General features: G+C 39.4%; 1 protein-coding gene across 3 annotated transcripts in view; it reads right to left on the bottom strand.

Moving 5' to 3' along the window:
• Window positions 1-18,435, bottom strand: part of MBP (myelin basic protein) — a 108,157-nt gene that overhangs the window by 67,983 nt on the left and 21,739 nt on the right. For all 3 annotated transcript variants that reach the window (XM_021386333.1, XM_021386334.1, XM_021386335.1), the window contains exon 2: window positions 15,701-15,775. In XM_021386333.1, the coding sequence (XP_021242008.1) occupies window positions 15,701-15,751 (51 nt within the window). In that variant the 5' untranslated portion in view covers window positions 15,752-15,775. The remainder of the gene's footprint in view (window positions 1-15,700; window positions 15,776-18,435) is intronic.

The following is an 18,435-nucleotide window of genomic DNA, read 5'->3' as shown; positions in this document are numbered from 1 at the left end:
TAATACAGCCACACCTACAGCCACCTTTTCACTTAGTGAGCCAAAAAGCAAACAGAAACTGGATTTTAAAAAGATGATTCAGTTTATCAGAAGTTGATTAATTTGGTTCTATCAAAAATACCATGCACCTTCAGAAGAAAGGTATCATAGTGAAGTTAGATGGGTATAAAGACATGTCTACTCCACGAGGAAATTCAAGAGCTATACTTTAAAAGAACAAGTTCACTATTTTGTTTGTGCTTTATGTAAGTATTACATGTGCAGCATTTCTACTGATCACCTGTGCAAGTTAGAGGCTCTCTGAGGGAAGAAAGCAGCATTACCAGTAGGCACTTCTATTAACTGCCTGGGTTTGTCTCAAGCTCCAGGTAGAAACACTTGTTCTCCTCTCAGCTTCCACTTTTTCTTCTTCAGTGCCTAAATTTCAGACCTTTGTGAAGTTGTAACCCATTTCTATTGCTCCAGCAGGAATATTTCAAGCAAGTAAAGATCACCGTCCAGCTACAAAGTAAGTTTTATGCCTCTTCTCTCCATTATAAGAACTTGTCTTGAAAGAAAGAGGACTGTATATAAGAAAAGCAACTCACCTCCACCTTTTTTGAGTTGCCATTGATCCGTAAGCATAGTATTTTATTGAGTATAAAAGACTGTTTGAGTACATTCTATCCTCAGCAGAACATCTGCATCTACAGCAAAAGGGAAACTGCACTGGTAAAGCAAGAGCTGTACCTAATACATAATATTTCAAATGCTTGGTTCTTTTCATCTGTTTGTTAAAAGCTGATGACTGAACAGTCTGAACGGTAGCTGTTTTCCATAGATAAAGAAAGTGGGTGCAATGGCCTACTTGGTTATGCCATGTTTGCGCAGGGTCTGATCAACAAGGCTGATGAGATGTCTGGTTCTGTGAAGGAGGCACTGTCATATGCCCTGCAGTCTCCCACAGTCTGCTGCTCTATTCGTACAATCAAATGGAAGATAAGGTTCAGGTGGGTGGAACATCAGAGGTGGTTAACTGGTTGCACCACTGAGCGCAGAGGACTGTGAACAACAGCACCAATTCCAGCTGGCCTGCAGTCAGCAGCTGCATCTCTCAAGGATCAACATTATGGCCAATACCACTCAGCGTCTTTAACAGAAACCCAGATGATAAAAATGGTGAGGCAGTCAGCATGCTGAAAGGTAGAACTGCTACTCAGAGGGACCCTGACAGGGTACAGAAGCAGACTAGCAAGAATCTCATGAAGTTCAGAAAATGTAAATCCCATCCACCAGTACAGGCTGGGGGCCAGCTGGCCAGAATGCAGCTGTGAAGGCCATGTTTATGTTTTGCACCCATTTAAGTTAAATGACTGTAAATGATTGGATTACAGATGTTTGGAACTGAAGAACAGCTCCCAAAGTATGTGGAAAAGTAAGGAACTATTAGGAAGAAAATTTAACTCCAGTTTTCCTTAACTCGGTAATTTGAAAGAAAAGACCCATGTCAGTCCCTATATAGTGAAGAGAGGGGGATGGAAGAACAGATGTCTCCTTAGAGCCATGCTGCAATTTCTTTTTTCCTTGTTCCGCTTTTCTGCTTTTACAGATTTTAAAGATACTTTGCTCGAAGCCAATATTGTCACCAGAGATGACAGCCTCTCCAGGAGAAAAGCTGTGTGTGGCTAACACATAAGTTTAAAACCACTTGAACAGTCATGGCTGCTCACAGAGGTACAGAAAAACAGCAGCCTGACTGAGCAATCAAGAACTCAGCGCTGATTTCTCCCCAGAGGGAAAGATTTGTGGCCTCAAAACCAGAATGGGAAGACTGGAAAAGAGATTACAAAAGAGCCAAGATACTACACTGTTGCAAATATAGGCAAAAAAAAAAAAAAAAAAAAAGTGCAGAGAGTACTTAAGAATTATAACCCATCAAAAACAACAAGAGAATTATAATGCCAGGCACAAAAAATCAATGTACTCAGCTTCTAAAGTGATGATGATACAAGGGTTTTTGTTTATTTGGTTGAGATTCTTTGTTTGGTAAAACATCTATAGCAAGAAAAAAAACCAACAATCAATTACCATGAGCAAACAAATAAAGTGCATTCTGCAAAGTTTGGAAGTTATTATACTATTCACACAAGAGTGACAAATGTTATTTACCTGGGACAGCATGTTGTCGTATCCCAGCTATAATGCACAGGTTTTCTCTCACTGTGATTTGCAAATAACATACCTGGATTCAGCCAAAACAAGATACTAAAAATCTATGAAATTAATTACTATTCCTTATAGATATTTACATCGCTTTTATAAAAGGACTATGGTTGTAGCTAAATACCTATATTTACTTTTACATATCTTTTAGTGTACACTAACAATATAACGTAGACAGACTGGAGTGGTGGGCCCAGGTGAACCTCATGAGGTTCAGTAAAGCCAAGTGTAAAGTCTTGCACCTAGGTCACAGTAACCCCCACTATCTGTGCAAGCTGGGGGATGTAAGGCATAGCCCTGCCTAAAAGGACTTGGGGGTACTGGTGGATGGCAAGCTGGACATGAGCCAGCAATGTGCCCTTGCAGCCCAGAAAGCCGGCTGCATCAAAAGAAGTGCGGCCAGCAGGGCAAGGGAGGTGATCCAGCTCCTCTACTTTGTGCTGGTGAGGCCTCACCTGGAGTACTGCGTCCACATGTGGAGTCCTCAGTACAGAAGAGACATGGACCTGATGGAGCATGTCCAGAGAAGGGCCACAAACACGATCCAAGGGATGGAACACCTCTCCTATGAGGACAGGCTGAGAGAGCTGGGGCTGTTCAGCCTCGAGAACAGAGGGCTCCAGGGAGACCTGAGAGCAGGCTTTCAGTATCTAAAAGGGGGCTATAAGAAAGAAGGGGTCAGACTCTTTAGCAGGGTCTGTTGTGATAGGACAAGAGAAAATGGTTTCAAACTAAGAGAGGGCAGATTTAAACTGGACATAAGGAAGAAGTTTTTATGATAAGGGTAGTGAAGCGCTGGAACGGGTTGTCCAGAGAGGTGGTGGATGCCCCATCCCTGGAGACATTCAAGGTCAGGCTGGACAGGGCTCTGAGCAACCTGATCTAGCTGTAGGTGTCCCTGTTCACTACAGGACAGTTAGACTAGATGACCTTTAAAGGTCCCTTCCAACTCAAAAGATATGATTAATACAAGAATTTCCCTGAAATGAATTTCTACATAATATAACAATTAGCAAAACATACAGCTCATGTTATCTTCACACTGTAATAATTATTTATGTACACATAAAAGGACAAGAAGTAGCTTTATAATGGAGAAATGAGTTAAAAGCTGTAGGAATAAATGACAGCCCAACAGCACATTTTCATCATTGTACCAAGGTCTTCAGCTCAAGCCATAATGTAAGTTATACTGGGCTTGGTTTAATGCAAAGATTACTCACTTTAGTTGAAATTCAATAGATAAGATTCAGCTTATCTACCAGCCAAGACACGTGACTTCTTGAGGTAAAGTTCCTTGAAAATAAATTCAGAGAAAAAACAAAAGCTCTCATAACAGCTGTGTAATATTAGAGGTAAACACAGTTAGTATAGGAGACACAGCTCAAGGCAAACTTCTTGTACCGTCAACAGCCAACCTATGGCTGAGTCACAATAGGCTTTTAGATTGCTTTCTGCTCAACCTTTCTGCACTTGAAGAAAGATACAAATGCAAAATATACAGATTAAACCTTTGTAGCTATATCTACAGGTAGATAAAGATATGAACCTGCATGTATATCAGGATCTGTAATTATCGTTTCTCATAGAAAGGAGGAGGAAAAAGGGGAGAAAATTGAGTTTCACCTCTTATTCGTAAGACCAGGCTGCAGACAGACTCCAGCTCTTCGAACTGCACTGCTGCTGTTTTTTTCCAAAGGTTTTGCTTGCACATAGCCCACAGCAAATCACATTATATTAATGTGCAAAATCTATGTTAACGCACTACTTGGCTGGCTGTTTCAAGTGCACAGACGTCACGAAGTTAAAAGACTGCATTTCCCTCAGCAACTGTTACTTAGTAACCCCCTGCACATAAATAGAATTTTACATGACTGCATGTGTGTTGGGAAGGCTAAAATTTATGCCTCAATCCTACATGCAAGCCAGAACCAAAAAAGTCATGCAGGGAACTGTAAATCAAACTCTCTCTGGCTACGATCAGCTGCTTCTCCAGGCAGGGAGTTTAAAGGGAGAGAGAAAACCTGTGCATAAACAGAGAGGTACTTTTATTGCCATACTCTTTCTGGTATGTCATCATAAAATAGGGACAGACAACTTCAAAGAAGGTAGACCTCAGACAGATTTTTCTGGTATTGCTCATCAACTGCACAGTGCAAACTTCAGACACAAGTCAAACAGAGACTACACAAAGCTCTTGACCTTCTCCCCTAGACATAGTATAATCTACTGGCTCTATAATTTCCAGGTAGGGCTGGTAGTATAAAATCCACCGTCAAAACAAAACGCTACCAGAAAAACCCACCAGAACACCACCACCACCCAAGAATTCATCTACTCTAAATATGAAAACATCAACAGTTACTTTGTATTACCTTGTGCATTGGAACCTTCCATATACAGGCTACTTGTGAACTGACTACAAGAGCATTCAACCACCAACACCTGACTTAAGAATCTCTGTAGACCAAGATACAGCCTTTTCAGCAGAACAGATAGTCTGCTGGAAATACCTAGGAATCTTTTTTATTCAATTCCACACCACTGCAGAAGGACAAACTACTAATCTGCTTTGTCCAGACCCTTGCCTTTAGCAGCCAGAAGTTTCATTCTTCCGCAATGTTTTTTTAGGAAAAAGAAAAAATTGTCTTGACTTATAAGCATTTGATTGAGCTACACATATAGCATTTCACAAATATATTCACATGGAGAGGTTACATGTATAAATTGCAGTATTACATTCAGTATAAACGTACTGATAAGTAAATACTTGTCACTTGCATTTCTGTTAGCAAGCTTATAACCCATTGCAAGAAGTCTGGCATGTTTTCTCAACTAAAGCATTCAAATAAGCATCTCTCATTTCACCCTAAGAATTAAAAATCTTAGGATTTTTAACAGATCCTCAAAAGGAATTCTAGAAACCCTAACCAAACAAAATATTGTCCTCACTAGAGCTCTCTCTGCAATTCTTCTGCTGTTAACAGGTGATTCAATAGATACAAGCTCTCATGGCAAAATGCTGAAGAATCAATGCTTCCAAACACGGGTTGCTACTTAAAAATTTTGCTCTGTTGCAACCATACCTTGACACTAATAGTCTGGTAATAAGCAAGATGTCTTATATCAAGAAGTTTTTAGTCCTGATAGGCATCAGGTATTTTTTATTTCAAGAAAAACAAAACAATAGCAAAAACACCCACAAAAGTATAAAGAATAAAACCTCACCAACCAACTAAACAACAACAAAAAAGATAAACAAAAAAGGAAAAAAAAAACCATATACAACAAAACCCAACTGAAGATTAACCCCACTGAAGATTGACCACAAGAACTCCAGACACTTCAAGAGATCCCTGCAGACCTCATTTTCTTAAAGCCCAAAGACCCAGTTTGGCAGCACACCAGCTGAATTGAGATCTGCACAGGAGACTTGGCCAAGTCAGATTCGGTGATTGGGGCAATTAGCTGGCCATCTGGCTCTCTGCACAGAAGAAAGCAGCTCTGCACCTGCTCCATCAGCCCATAGTCTGTAGCCTAATTGGTTCAAGCAAGCCGATCAGGGCAAAACCAGAACAACTTGCCTACTGCAGTGCTCAGAAGCTGGGATTGAAGCCAAACCCTGCTCCTGGTGCAGCCATCTCCCTTGTGGGCTCCGTGTTCTAGTCTCTGTATACAGCAAGCAGCAAGACTGAATTGTGAAGCGATCAAATACACAAAATGTAATTGATTGCAAGATTGTTTTAAGCACTGTAAGTTACCAAATTACCAGAAATCTTTTATTCTCCGACAATCAGGTGACTAAAGAGCTGTGATGTTACTACAATATTAACTGCATTCTACTATCACATCATAAGCTCCCTCTGCACAATCCCACAGTAGAAGCTGATGCCTGAAAAACCTCAGTATCCCTCCTCAAAGGCAGTGATAGCACTTGTTTCCACGGCTGGTGAAGCGCTTCCTGTTTAACATGACTGCCAGGACACCTACACAATCTCTTGGGAGGGTACTAGAGCTCAGAGCTCCCCAAACTCCCAGAGCATCCACCGGCAGGAACCTTTTAGCCTCCTTTCCCTCCAGCTCCATAAAACTTTCATTTTTACATATTTTATCTATCTTTGCAAGGCCCATATAACATAGCATAACAGAATAATAAGTAACAGAAAAAAATGCCAGAGAAAAGAAGGTTTTAACAGACAGAAAAATGCACTGAAGAAATTCCAGAATGGACTTATGTTCCCTCTCCTTCCAGGATGGCTGTAAGAAAGGACAACAAAATGTATTAAGGTTAAAAGTAGAGAAAGAAATGTTACAGCTTGATTTTAAGAAGTATTTCACCTATTTTCTCTAGTTACCAGCATCCTTATTCATAAGAAATTATCTGAAGGAAATATAAAGAATTACATGTTCTTGAAATATTGAATGTGCAAGAATCCTAAAGCTAAGTGTTACAATTCCATGCTTTCAGCACCTACCAATCAACATAGCTTCATTTAAGTCACATCTTAATATAATGGATTACTCTCAACTAAAATACCTTATATACATTTTCTGATTACGTATTTGCTTTTGAAAGAAGCTGTAGATTAGCACTATATCATAGGAGAGGACTTCTTCCTAACAGCAAATATCCTACTGCAGCACAAGGCAAATTATTTCTTTCAGCAGAAAAAACCTGAGTTTTAGTCTTCATTATGCACAGCTTTTGACCTAGAATCTCATCCCATGTGACTGAGCTCCAGAAATAACATCAATCCTCCTAAACATGCTGAGTTTTATGCATAGCAGTGGACCCAAGACAAAACAACTGTTATTTTACGTAGTGAGACTCACCTATTGTGAGCTCTGAAGCCTTCCACTGAATACTAAGATATATTGATATATTCTATTATTACATATTTAAGATACTAAATATGTTGCTGAATATTTAACAAATAGATAGTGGTAGCAAATACTGAAACACGTTTTATGAGATATTAACATTCCTCATTCCTTACAGTCCCTAACTTAAGGTTCTGATTCAGTCTCATATTCACCATCTTTCATCTGTCAAGTCTCATAAAAACAAATGGGATTTCAGATGGATAAGAAAAAGGAAAAAGAAAGCAATTATACAGGCTTTCTCACTGTGCACCATAAGGCAAATTTCTTCAGCAGTAGAAAGCTCTAGCTCAACATTAAGAGAAAATGTAGCCTGTAGTACATGAGGAAGATCAGAACAGAGGGATACTTCCCCTGGAGAAAGCCTGCTAGTCTCACTTCTTCAAGCTCAGGTAGCGAACATGCTGCAGCCACTTAGGGATATAAGCAGAGTACACATATTTGAATATACACTCACAGTTTTTTGGCTGGAAAATGATTTTTCAAGCGGACAGGCACTGTTCAAGAAGTGCAAATTTTCTCTTCCACAGCGTTCCCACCATCCCAATAAGGCTGCCTGTCAGCTGCCTGTTTTTTCGCTGTTTCCAAGTGTGCTACTTCACTGCTAATAATTAACTATTTGTAAAGCCACAGAAAATCAAAACATGGATCTGAATTTAGACTGTGTCAGAGATAGAGATGCTAGCAGAAAATAGTGTGGTAAAAGAAAAGTTGGCGTAAGGAGTAGGGGGATGGAGAAGATAAAGGAGGAAGAAAGAAGGAGGTGAAAGACTAGGAAAACGTGCTAGACATGTAGTAAGTCAGTTATGACCACAAAACCATAAATCACTCAGATTTCAATGTAACAGACTCAGATGGTATCTTCTAACCAAGACGTTGCCAGTACATTGGGATTTCCATGACTCATGTGAAAACCTCAGCACTACCAGACAGTGAATCCTGTCTTGAAGCTCTTACACAGAATGGGATTAACTGAGGACCCAAAAATGGTGTCGTTTTTTTCCTTTCTTCTTTTTTGATAATAAGTATTTTGTTTAAATCTCACTGGTGATAGACTTACTACAGTTTCTCACTCTGGGTTCTTTTCTGCATCTTCTGAGCTGTATGGAGTTCACAAACAAGCTGAGCGCTTCTACGCCTCCCTAAATTTGGCACTGTTTAAAGATATTCTATGATTCTATTTACAGGTAAGTTCAGCAACACCAACCCAAATGTCACCCTGGGGTACCATGGGAAAAAAAAAACAAAAACACATAAATTTCCATTATTGTCTCTTCTTGATTATTACAGCCATTCAGAAGTCCCCCTAATTATCCAGTGTAAATGGTATGTACCTTGTGGCTTTTAGGTTGTGCAAATATTGATATTGTTATGGCCACATCCACGGGATGCTGAAAGATCAAACTGTTTTTCAAGTTAACCTTATCTCACTAATCAAGAATGAAGTCATATTACCCTGCTTAACGCTCTTTCAATTTCCTCTTGCAAAATGCTTTTTCCTCCAGCAGATACTACTACACTGCTTCTGTCATCTTATATCTGAGAGCACGGGAAAGTTATTTAAAACCAAAAAACATTCAGTGAGACCTTCACTCAGAGTGAAAAATCAGTTTTTGAACTGTAGCTGCAGACAAGTTATATTTATTCAGCGTATGAGTAACTGCAATTGCGTTAGAAATTGCTGATTGTCATTCATCTGATGTCCATTTCATGGACAAGAAAAGGCACCTTCCCTTAGCAATGCAAATTTCCTCCTTTCTCATGGCAGAATATTTAGCATCAGCTTTTAGCAGCGCTCAGGTTTTGACTTTGTACTGATGCATGGTGTAAAACTGTATCTACCAACAAGTTTAACTGACTCAGCTTCACAGTCAATTACACTATCAGAAATACAAGCCCGTGTGAAACAGAGAAGTCAGAAAAAACATGGCTCCAGCATGCTTCTTCCCAGCTGATGTCCAGGAGCATCAGAGAACAGAAGGGCACTAGGGGAAGAAGATGAGGACAAATTTCAGAACTCACTTTTACTGGGGTTTAATACTTCAAGCACCATCAGGAAGATGTGCTGGTCACTGTCCGAGAGATTGGAGATTCTGTGTGGTTTGGCTCCACAGATCAAGCTCAGTAACTCTCCTCTAACAGGAGAACGCTCTTCACTCTACCTGATGTTACAGACATAACTGTATTCTAAGGTAATATATTACTGCACAACATACATATATTTAATATATAATCTTATCATATACAACTACTGGAAATGCTAATTTGTTTATTTGATCTATCTCACCTAGTTTCAGAAAAGGTGACAAAACTTCTTGCCACATGATAACACACTGATCTACAAACCACCTTACAGTAGAAACATGCTTCAAGCTTTCTCAAGATTATAGACAAGTTCATCTTCATTTTTCTGGTGGGAAGTTGCCAGAGCACTGAACACCACCTTCTCAGGCTGCATTAAGGGCTGACTCTAACCACAGAAACCAGTTTAGCCACCAGCCCAGCTCGCAGGGAGGCCACAAAGAACAGGAGGGCATCACACCTCTGTCCTTCCAGCTCCTTCCTAATTTAAGTGGTGCTATCGTTACATTCATTTCACAAGACATTTACATAGTTCTGTATCAAATTTAGCAAGGCACAGACATGAAGAAAACTGTAGGTAACTATACCACAGCAGCATGGCATATGACACACAAGACCTTTAAAAGGTCTTCCATCTTCTGCTAGTCACTTCTGTAGGCTGGGTGGGAGAAAAAAAGTCTAAGACCCTTCCTCCTCCCCAGCCAAAACCACAGTGACTGCACCTCTTCCTTTTCCACCCATGCAAGTTCAAACAGCTCCAGACTTAAATCAAGAAACATTAGTACTTAGCAGTTGCGTGCACAACAGAAAAACATGCTCACAATGTATTTGATATAAACTGTACCTATCTATTTACTCACTTTTTCATTGCAATGCAGATCTAGAGGAAATTTTTCAATACGTCACAATTCATTCAAATCCTTCAATACTTTCAATAGGTGCTGTGACACTGACCAGAGTTTGCTGTTCACTAACATCTGCCATGCCTGCATGGCATACAGGCTCTTGCTTGTTGCTGGCAAAAACACATAACTAATGGTGGTGACTATGTTGAAAAACAGTGTTTTGTGGCTGAGAATTTGCTCTATTGAACAGTGCTATTGTACTTTTTGTATGTGTTGTATGGAAATACATCGGAGGGATTACTTTTGGAGCAACCTACATATTTAAACACATGACTTCAATTTGGACGCATAAATTGCTCCCTCTATAACATTGCTACTTGCCTGTTTAAACATTGAAAGGGCATCGATACCATACCGAATGACGGTCTTAAGGTTAATGTGTGATAAAAGATGTCATAGCTTGGCATTCTCAGAGGCTTCAAACAGCACCATCCCTTCTGCACCTCGGTGATATCATCTCACTATCTGAAGCACACCAGTGCCTGAAGGCCCCACTCAAGGTCTCAAAGCACTGCTATTAACATGGAATGGCACTGCATCTGTCTCAGCATGCAGTCTAGTTAGACAGTATGAAGGTTTAGAAACAAAATAGGAGGATAAAGCCAGCACAAAGGAATTAGCTCAAGGCTAAATCCAGGTCGATGGTAGAATTTGAAAACAGACAACTGTCAAATTGAATTGGTCTTGCTTAACCCAACTTTACAGATGTGCCCTTCACTCCACGGAAGGGGATTACCTCTTCTTAAAGCAATCTTTCCTTGCACTAGATGCTGATTTGACCAGATACTGGTGGTTCAAGAGGATTTCTACAACATGCAACCTGTAATACTGGTTGGTGAAAATACTCATTCCTCTCACTCTTTCTCTATTCTTCCTTTACTTTCAGAAATATATTGACTTGAGAGGGAGTATTTTAATATATACATCAAATTACATAGAAGAATATACTACTAGAACGCCTGTTCTCTTTGTATTACAGCAGAAGGTAAAACCGAGAAAAAAAAAAACAAACAGGAAAATAAGAATAGTGCCATACAGTGTTGCTAGAGGAAAAGGTAAAGGGGCTAAGCTCTTTTTTTGTATGCTAATAGTATTTTATTTAAACATATTATAGAGCAATATCATGTATAATTTTTGTTTAAAAAAAGAAAAGCATATCCCAGACGTCGTAACTTACATAATCTGTATATCAATTGTCTTTCAACCACATGTATTCAAAAATAAACCTTTATCTTACAAAAATAACACTTCAGTGCAATTAACAAATTACTTCGTCTGTTGCTTTTTTTTTTATGCGTGCGTGCGTGTGTGTGTGTGTGCATGCGTGTGTGTGCTTTTTTTTCCTTCTTTCTTGGTACTTTATCATGCATACCAAGAGGAAGCACCTGGTGTAAAAAAACAAAGCAACAAAACAAAAAACCAAAACAACACACAAGTATCTACATAGAGGTATGGTGTAGGTCTTCAAGCATTCTCTGCAACCTGAGGTAGGCCATCAGCGGATCTCAGTATGGAAACCTTTTTGCTTGCAGATTGTACAGTGTCTATGAAGTGAACTACATAACTACTGTACTGAGCCAGCCTGCTTCACAACCTCACCTGTCTCTTATCGGGGAGAGCCAGAAAACTTTCTGTCAGTGTTACGAGGAATAAGGCTGCAGAGGGCACAAGATCTCTGAACATTAGCAAGACAAGCAGGGGAAGAGGGAGAAAACATAATCTGTTCAGAATCAGCGTAGAAAGGATTTGACCTATAGATACATGCTCATTGTAAATGTAACAATTTAGCTTGGACTACTTGCTCTGAGTTTGACTTAAACACTGAGAACCAGTTAGTTTATTACAATTATCAAGTGAATCACTTCAAAACATATTACAGAATCAAAGTATCATAGTAATCTAAATTTGCAACACAGAAAGACTTGGTCACTGTTGACAGATGGCTTCGTAGCTCGAACAAAACATTAACTGTAGACTGTGTGCTTTATCATCACTACATCTGACCTCATTTTCAGTCTGTGAAAAAGCAGTATACTGCAGCAAATTTTCCTAAAGTTCCCCAGAGCTTGACATCACAGACAGCAATTGGTTTTGGTTCCTTAGTGTTATTTACAGCACACCTGAAGCAGATAAAGGACATGAAACAGGTAGATGATCCAACATTTCCAGTAATCCAACATGTTCCAGGTGTACACAATCTTGAGCAATCTCTTTACATGGCAGGGCAGTGGCTTTTAGTCTTTTATTACAGGTCACAAGCTTGCTTTCCAGCACTTCACAGTACTATGTGGCACATAGCACAGAGAAATAGAGAGAGGCTCTGTGGTTTTGCTGATTTTGGTAGCCGTTGTTGACAATGACCAGAACACTTCTTCCCATGGGCCTAAACAATCAGCACTGAAGGTAAGAGCCAGTTCTGACGGGTACCAAAAACGTTCAGAGATTTAGAGATGGTCATGTATGTGCGGAACAGAATTCTCTACGTGAGATAGACAAAATAAGCAGTGGCAGAGAAGTGTTCTAATGTAATACTCAAAGGCAGGTTTGGTCATTAAAAAAGAACACATGGCACTTTGTAGCTTAATTGTGTCAAATTAACATGGATCAACTACAACTCAGAACAAAGATCAATAAAATTTGGGTCGCCTACTCTTTTAATTCTACATTTAGCTCTCAGAGAATTTAAAGCAATTCAGGGCCTAGACGACAGACCGTTATTTTTGGTTTCATTGTTCCCAGATACATTTCTGTAAATTTAAACCCAAGTATTACCACTAAGAACAAAGTTAAACAGTATCAATATTTACACATTTGGCAGTGCACTCAGTAGACCACAAAGTCTGAAAACATTTGAGGTAGAAGAAATGAGACAAACTGCTGAGTTCATTGAATAGTTTTACGTATCTTACAAAACCAATTAAAATGCAGATCTGTGAAACACAAAATAAATATCTGACAGAAATAAGGTGAATTATATTATTGCTTTGAGTAAAAGGTGAGTGGTTTTCTTCTTGTTATTTAGGTCAAATTCACTAATTTTCAAAGCATTCTATTAATTTCACATTTATCCTCATTATATGAAAGTATCCTTACAGCCTGGCATGTTTATAATTCAAGTGAATAACAATACTTTGAAAGGATAATCACAGCATGGGGAAGCCATCTACTCGTCTTTTGCAAATTTGCCCATTTGAAAACATCATAGCTTCATTTTAGAAATTTGATGAAATAACTGCCTTCTGGTTCTCCACTTCTGATTTTGTCATCAAATACCTACATTTACTGACAGTAAAACAAACCTACACGCCAACTCAAACAAACAACAACAACACATCAAAACCACAGCAAGTGCTGTGCTATAGGACATTTAATGTACAACCAAGAGTTACAGTTTGGCAGCAATGTCTTTAATGTCACTATACATTAAACAGCCATCTAGAGAACCGGACTATCTGTTGAGGAGCCAGTACAGTGTTTGTGCAGCAAATCTGATTATCACGGGTTCAAATCAGCTGCCCAAGATGATATTCTTCTTTGGCACTACATTTTTGGGCATGAAAACAGCCTGAAGTTACAAGTAATGAATTTTACAAAGAGCTTTCATGAACAGTTAGCCTTCTGCATTGAAGTTCTACTGCTAAGAGCAGAGAGAGGCAGATCAGTGTTTCCACTGTGGCCTCTGCAAGCCTCCAGCAATTTTCTCCCATGTGACACCACAAGACTCACGGGAAAACAGTTCTAATTTACAGCTATATTGAAGAAAGACAAAAGAGAGAGACTTCAGCTTAAAAGAAGAAAAACATGTAAGGTACATACAGTTATTACTCTTGGTAAGAACTTTACTACTGCCTGTAAGGACTGAATCAAAATTGATTGGCTATATGGAATACATAGTAGCAGCTTAGTCATATATTTCCTGATTTATAACATGTGGCTTTATCATTTCTTGCAATATTACTGCTGTCTTCCCTGAGTAAAGGGAGATCTTGATGAGGCATTACCTATTTTAATTTTTAGGGAGTTTTATTTTTTGCACTCTGAAAGGATGAGTGATGGACAGAAGATATTTCTACAGAATTGAGTTTCCCTTCAAACATTTCTGGTAAATAAATGTTATTTTCATTTAAGAATCAACTACTCTCCATGGCCTAATAAGGAAAAAGAAGATGTGTAAGACAAACAACCCCAAAGTGGAAAGAAAGCTTTGATGTATTTTTCTAACCAAATTTTGTGCTCAAAGAGCCAAGCAGAGGCATGCAGAGCGTGATGAGCCATGTATTATGATGTGTACCTGCCACACCACACCTGCACACTTCGTCAGAAAGAATCAAAATATTTGGTTAAATACATCTGCTAGGTCCACGCGACTTTGCTGGAACTGCACAAGGCTGTTTTCTAGAGGGGAAGTAACACGAAACATTAAGAAGTTGAACACAACTTGGGACTCATATTATTTGTACTGAAACCGAAACCATTTTGTAAAATACTGCACAAATATGAAACAAAAACATATGTCACCAGTTGTCCTCTCTTCCTGCTGTAATCCCTCCAGTGTGCTTATGTAAAAGAAGTCAGAGAACTAGCAACTCTATCAATTCTAGTTCGCATAAACCATTTAGAGATAGCTGCTTATCTGTGCCACAGCAATGAGAAAGAGCTGCAGAACTATCTGTTTATATCATCTATCCAATGCAAAGGACAATAACCTTACAAACAGAATATGAACTGTTATTTTTGCATGGGGACGGGTGGAGAGAAGTTAGCAATACCTAGGAACAAGAAGCAACTTTTTATATATCATTTTTTAAGATATGTTCTCCTCCTGCACAGTGCAGAAACACAAATAAGATATTATCACAAGACAAACAGAATAACACATAAAACGTAAAATACAGAGTGCCAGCAGAGGCCTAGAAAGCGAATTCTAACTTTCAATGAACATTTTTATGGTTCTCATCATTCTACCGGGGAGATTTTTAAAGCTGTATCTACTGACACTGACAACCTTTTCCATTAGAATTCCCTTATTTCACATGTTTCTATACAGTTTTCTTCTCATGGATAAAGCAAATGACTCCCAGAATGGAAAGCTGTCAACAAGAAAAACATTATTCACCTCTTTTGCTCTTTAAAAATTTCCGCAATTTCCTGCCTCTACGGCTCAATTTATTCTTTTCCACCACGATGGGAATTTTTCTTATAAGCTATGGACTGGAAGCACAAAAAAATGACATCCCTCAATAAATCCTCTGCAGCAAAATCCTGGTTTGGCCATGTTTCATAGGACCCTCTTTAAAAAACAGTCATTATTTACAATGACCATTACAAAACTGTTATGGTGAAAGTGATCTGGTAAACACATTAAGGTATTAAATATCCACTTCACAGCATAAATCATAACACACTGAAGCACTGGCACAGGTTGCCCAGAGAGGTGATGGATGCCCTGTCCCTGGAGACACTCAAGGTCAGGCTGGACAGGGCTCTGAGCAACCTGATGTAACTGTAGGTGTCCCTGTTCACTGCAGTGGAGTTAGAATAGGTGACCTTTAAAGGTCCTTTTCAACTCAAATTATTCTGTGATTCTACATTTCTGAGGTGGTCTTGCCTTTTCACTTTTCTACTCTTACCTTGGCTGACTTGTCAGCGCTATGTTCTCGTTTTCCTACATGGTTCCCCATGATGAATCAACAGAACTTCAAATTCTGAAACAGAATAAAAACAAAATAGATTTTGGAATCAATGCATTCATGATGAAATACAAATGATAAAACAAAGAAACAGCTCTCGTACAATAAACAGCAATACTAGAAAGCTTTCCCTATTCTAAAAAAAGACATAAAGGAGGAAAAATGAAGCATTTGATTCACACGTAAGCCAAGACTAGATTAGCATTTAGGCAGAAGCCCTACTGTTATCAATTGATCTCTAACTGAAAATCTTTATAAGAGATCAGGTAAGTTCTTTAGAATTCACAGTTCCCATTACATAAACAGTAATTGCCACCACCACCACCACAATCCACCACACTAAACTGCTAACAATTTGCTGTGGAGGTAAGAATGGACATGTTCTTTATAGTATGCACTTTCATGGCAAGCACATAAAAAAGTAATGCCAGCCCCCTCTTTGAATTTTCTGGCTCACCGTGTTGTATCTCAGTCCTAACAGAGCTTATGCAGGTTAAACCACAACACTCGAGTTTCAGCTTTTAGTTTAGCACTTGTGGTTACATTACATATTTCTTCCCATAGAGGCAGGTGTTTATTTAGAGTACCTTGCACAGCTGCTTCCTTCAGACAGTTTAATGCAATGCAAGGTATCATTTAAAGCCCTGAAACTTAAAACTACACACAAAAGAATTTTCAAACTTTTTCCCCTAAGAATTATGAACTTTCACTCATGAAGTTCAGCTTAATGGTACTAATCATGGTATTTATTACTCTGCAATAAATATAAAGCCATACACTCTTCATACCTCCTCTGGAAAACAGAAGGCTCTGGGAAGACCTCAATGCGGTCTTCCAGTACTTAAAGGGAGCTTACAAGCAGGAGAGGGACCGACTTTCAACATGATCTGATAGTGACAGGGTAAGGGGGAATGGCTTTAAACTGAAAGAAGGGAGATTTAGGTTAGAAGTCAGGGGGAAGGTTTTCACTGAGCGGGTGGTGAGGTGCTAGAACAGGTTGCCCCAAGATGGGCATGTGGATGCCCCACGTCCAGAGGCATTACAGACCAGGCTAGATGGGGCCATGGTTAATCCTCTGAGGTGGGGGGACCGAACTGGATGAGATCTTTAAGGTCCTTTCCAACTCAAACCATTCTCTGATTCCAGAACAAACAGCACAGCAGAGCCCCAGTCCCAGACTGCCAAGGTAGAAAAAGATACCAGGCACTGATGAACCACAATTGATACCATGGTGTGAACCCAAATCGGACAAGTGTTTAAAATCATTTGCTGGCCAGTGGAAAGGAAAACAAAATTTTCATGCTGCCACAACCTGCAAATGGTAAGAGCAGTTTTCTTCTCAACCGTCTGCACAAAGCAAACAAAGTGAAAAAACCAGCAAAGCGACGAGCATAAGAAGTGGCACACTGAAGGCAAGCTGTTTGCCAATGCACTACCAATTCCAATCTGAATAAATCCTTCAGAAAAATGCTAAACAATGCACATCAAATGGAATTAAATATGAAGCCAAAAAACAGGCTTGGAGAAATGGAAATGCAAAATGCTATTCAGACTTCAGGAGTAGGAACTTCAAGTACACCTATGTTTGTGCCCAGTGTCAGGTTTCTTCATAGTATCTGATTCAAATTCCTTATGCAGTGATAAAGCTACTTCCCAGACGAGGAGACAAAAGCCAACAGCCTGTTAGAAAAACTATCTTAACAGTAACAGAATTCTTCACGCTACCTAATAAATGGAGAAATCTGTAATTAATCCTTCAGGGAAAAAGATTCTCAAAAATTTTACTCTGATGTGAATATGAAGTGGAAATGTACAGCACAAATTGTTCTGTAGATATCTGCTTAGGAAGCAAAAACATGAATTTAGAGGGGACACAATGCAGATCTGCAATGATCAGAGTACAGCACCAGTACAAACAAGCTGGGAAACATCAGAACAGTTCACAGCAACAGAAAAAACCTGAACTTTCATTTTACACTTCAGCAGAAGTCTAGCTTACTTGATCAAAACCTGAGAACACAGGTCATTTTCACTTCAGAATGCAAGTGCAGGCTGCTGTTAAGACTTAAATAGCAATGATTTGTTTCTCGTTGCTCTGAGGAAGCCCCAATGCACAGTTTCTACGCACGCTGATCTTTACGCAATGAGTCGAGTCACTGACTTCAATGGGATTACTCACTGTACAATCCCTGTAGGAACCTGCAGCCAAGTATTCAAAGAATGTGAGGTGGGAAAAGATTTGTATTTTCTTTTAGTCACTTTCATAACATTCAGGTTGCCAGACTAAGCAGCCCTGCACATAGCGAAGCATCAGTTATTAACAAGCATTAACCCATCCACAGCCTCATTTGCAAAGGAGTCCTTACATGCTTTAGCACTGATAAACCATCACAAGAACAGTCACGAAGCCCCAAAACAATGTGAGAACAGAACTATTATAGAAATGCAGGAATCCTCGTTGAATCAAACATGAATCAGAGTGAGTTTCCAAAATAGGTCTGAGCACGAGATCAAGCTTATGACCGCAATGGCACGAGTTCTCCACCTCTCTGCTCAAACTTGGCAGTTTCATAATTCCTGTGAAATGAAAGATTCGGCACATGACTGTAAGTCACAGGGCTCGAGGAGACACCGCGAGGACCAGAAGGGATCCGAGTGCAGCAGCAGCTCCCCAG

Source organism: Numida meleagris, chromosome 2 (genome assembly GCF_002078875.1).
Source record: "Numida meleagris isolate 19003 breed g44 Domestic line chromosome 2, NumMel1.0, whole genome shotgun sequence".
In the NCBI taxonomy this organism is placed as follows: domain Eukaryota; kingdom Metazoa; phylum Chordata; class Aves; order Galliformes; family Numididae; genus Numida; species Numida meleagris.
This window is presented reverse-complemented; position numbering and strand designations above follow the sequence as displayed.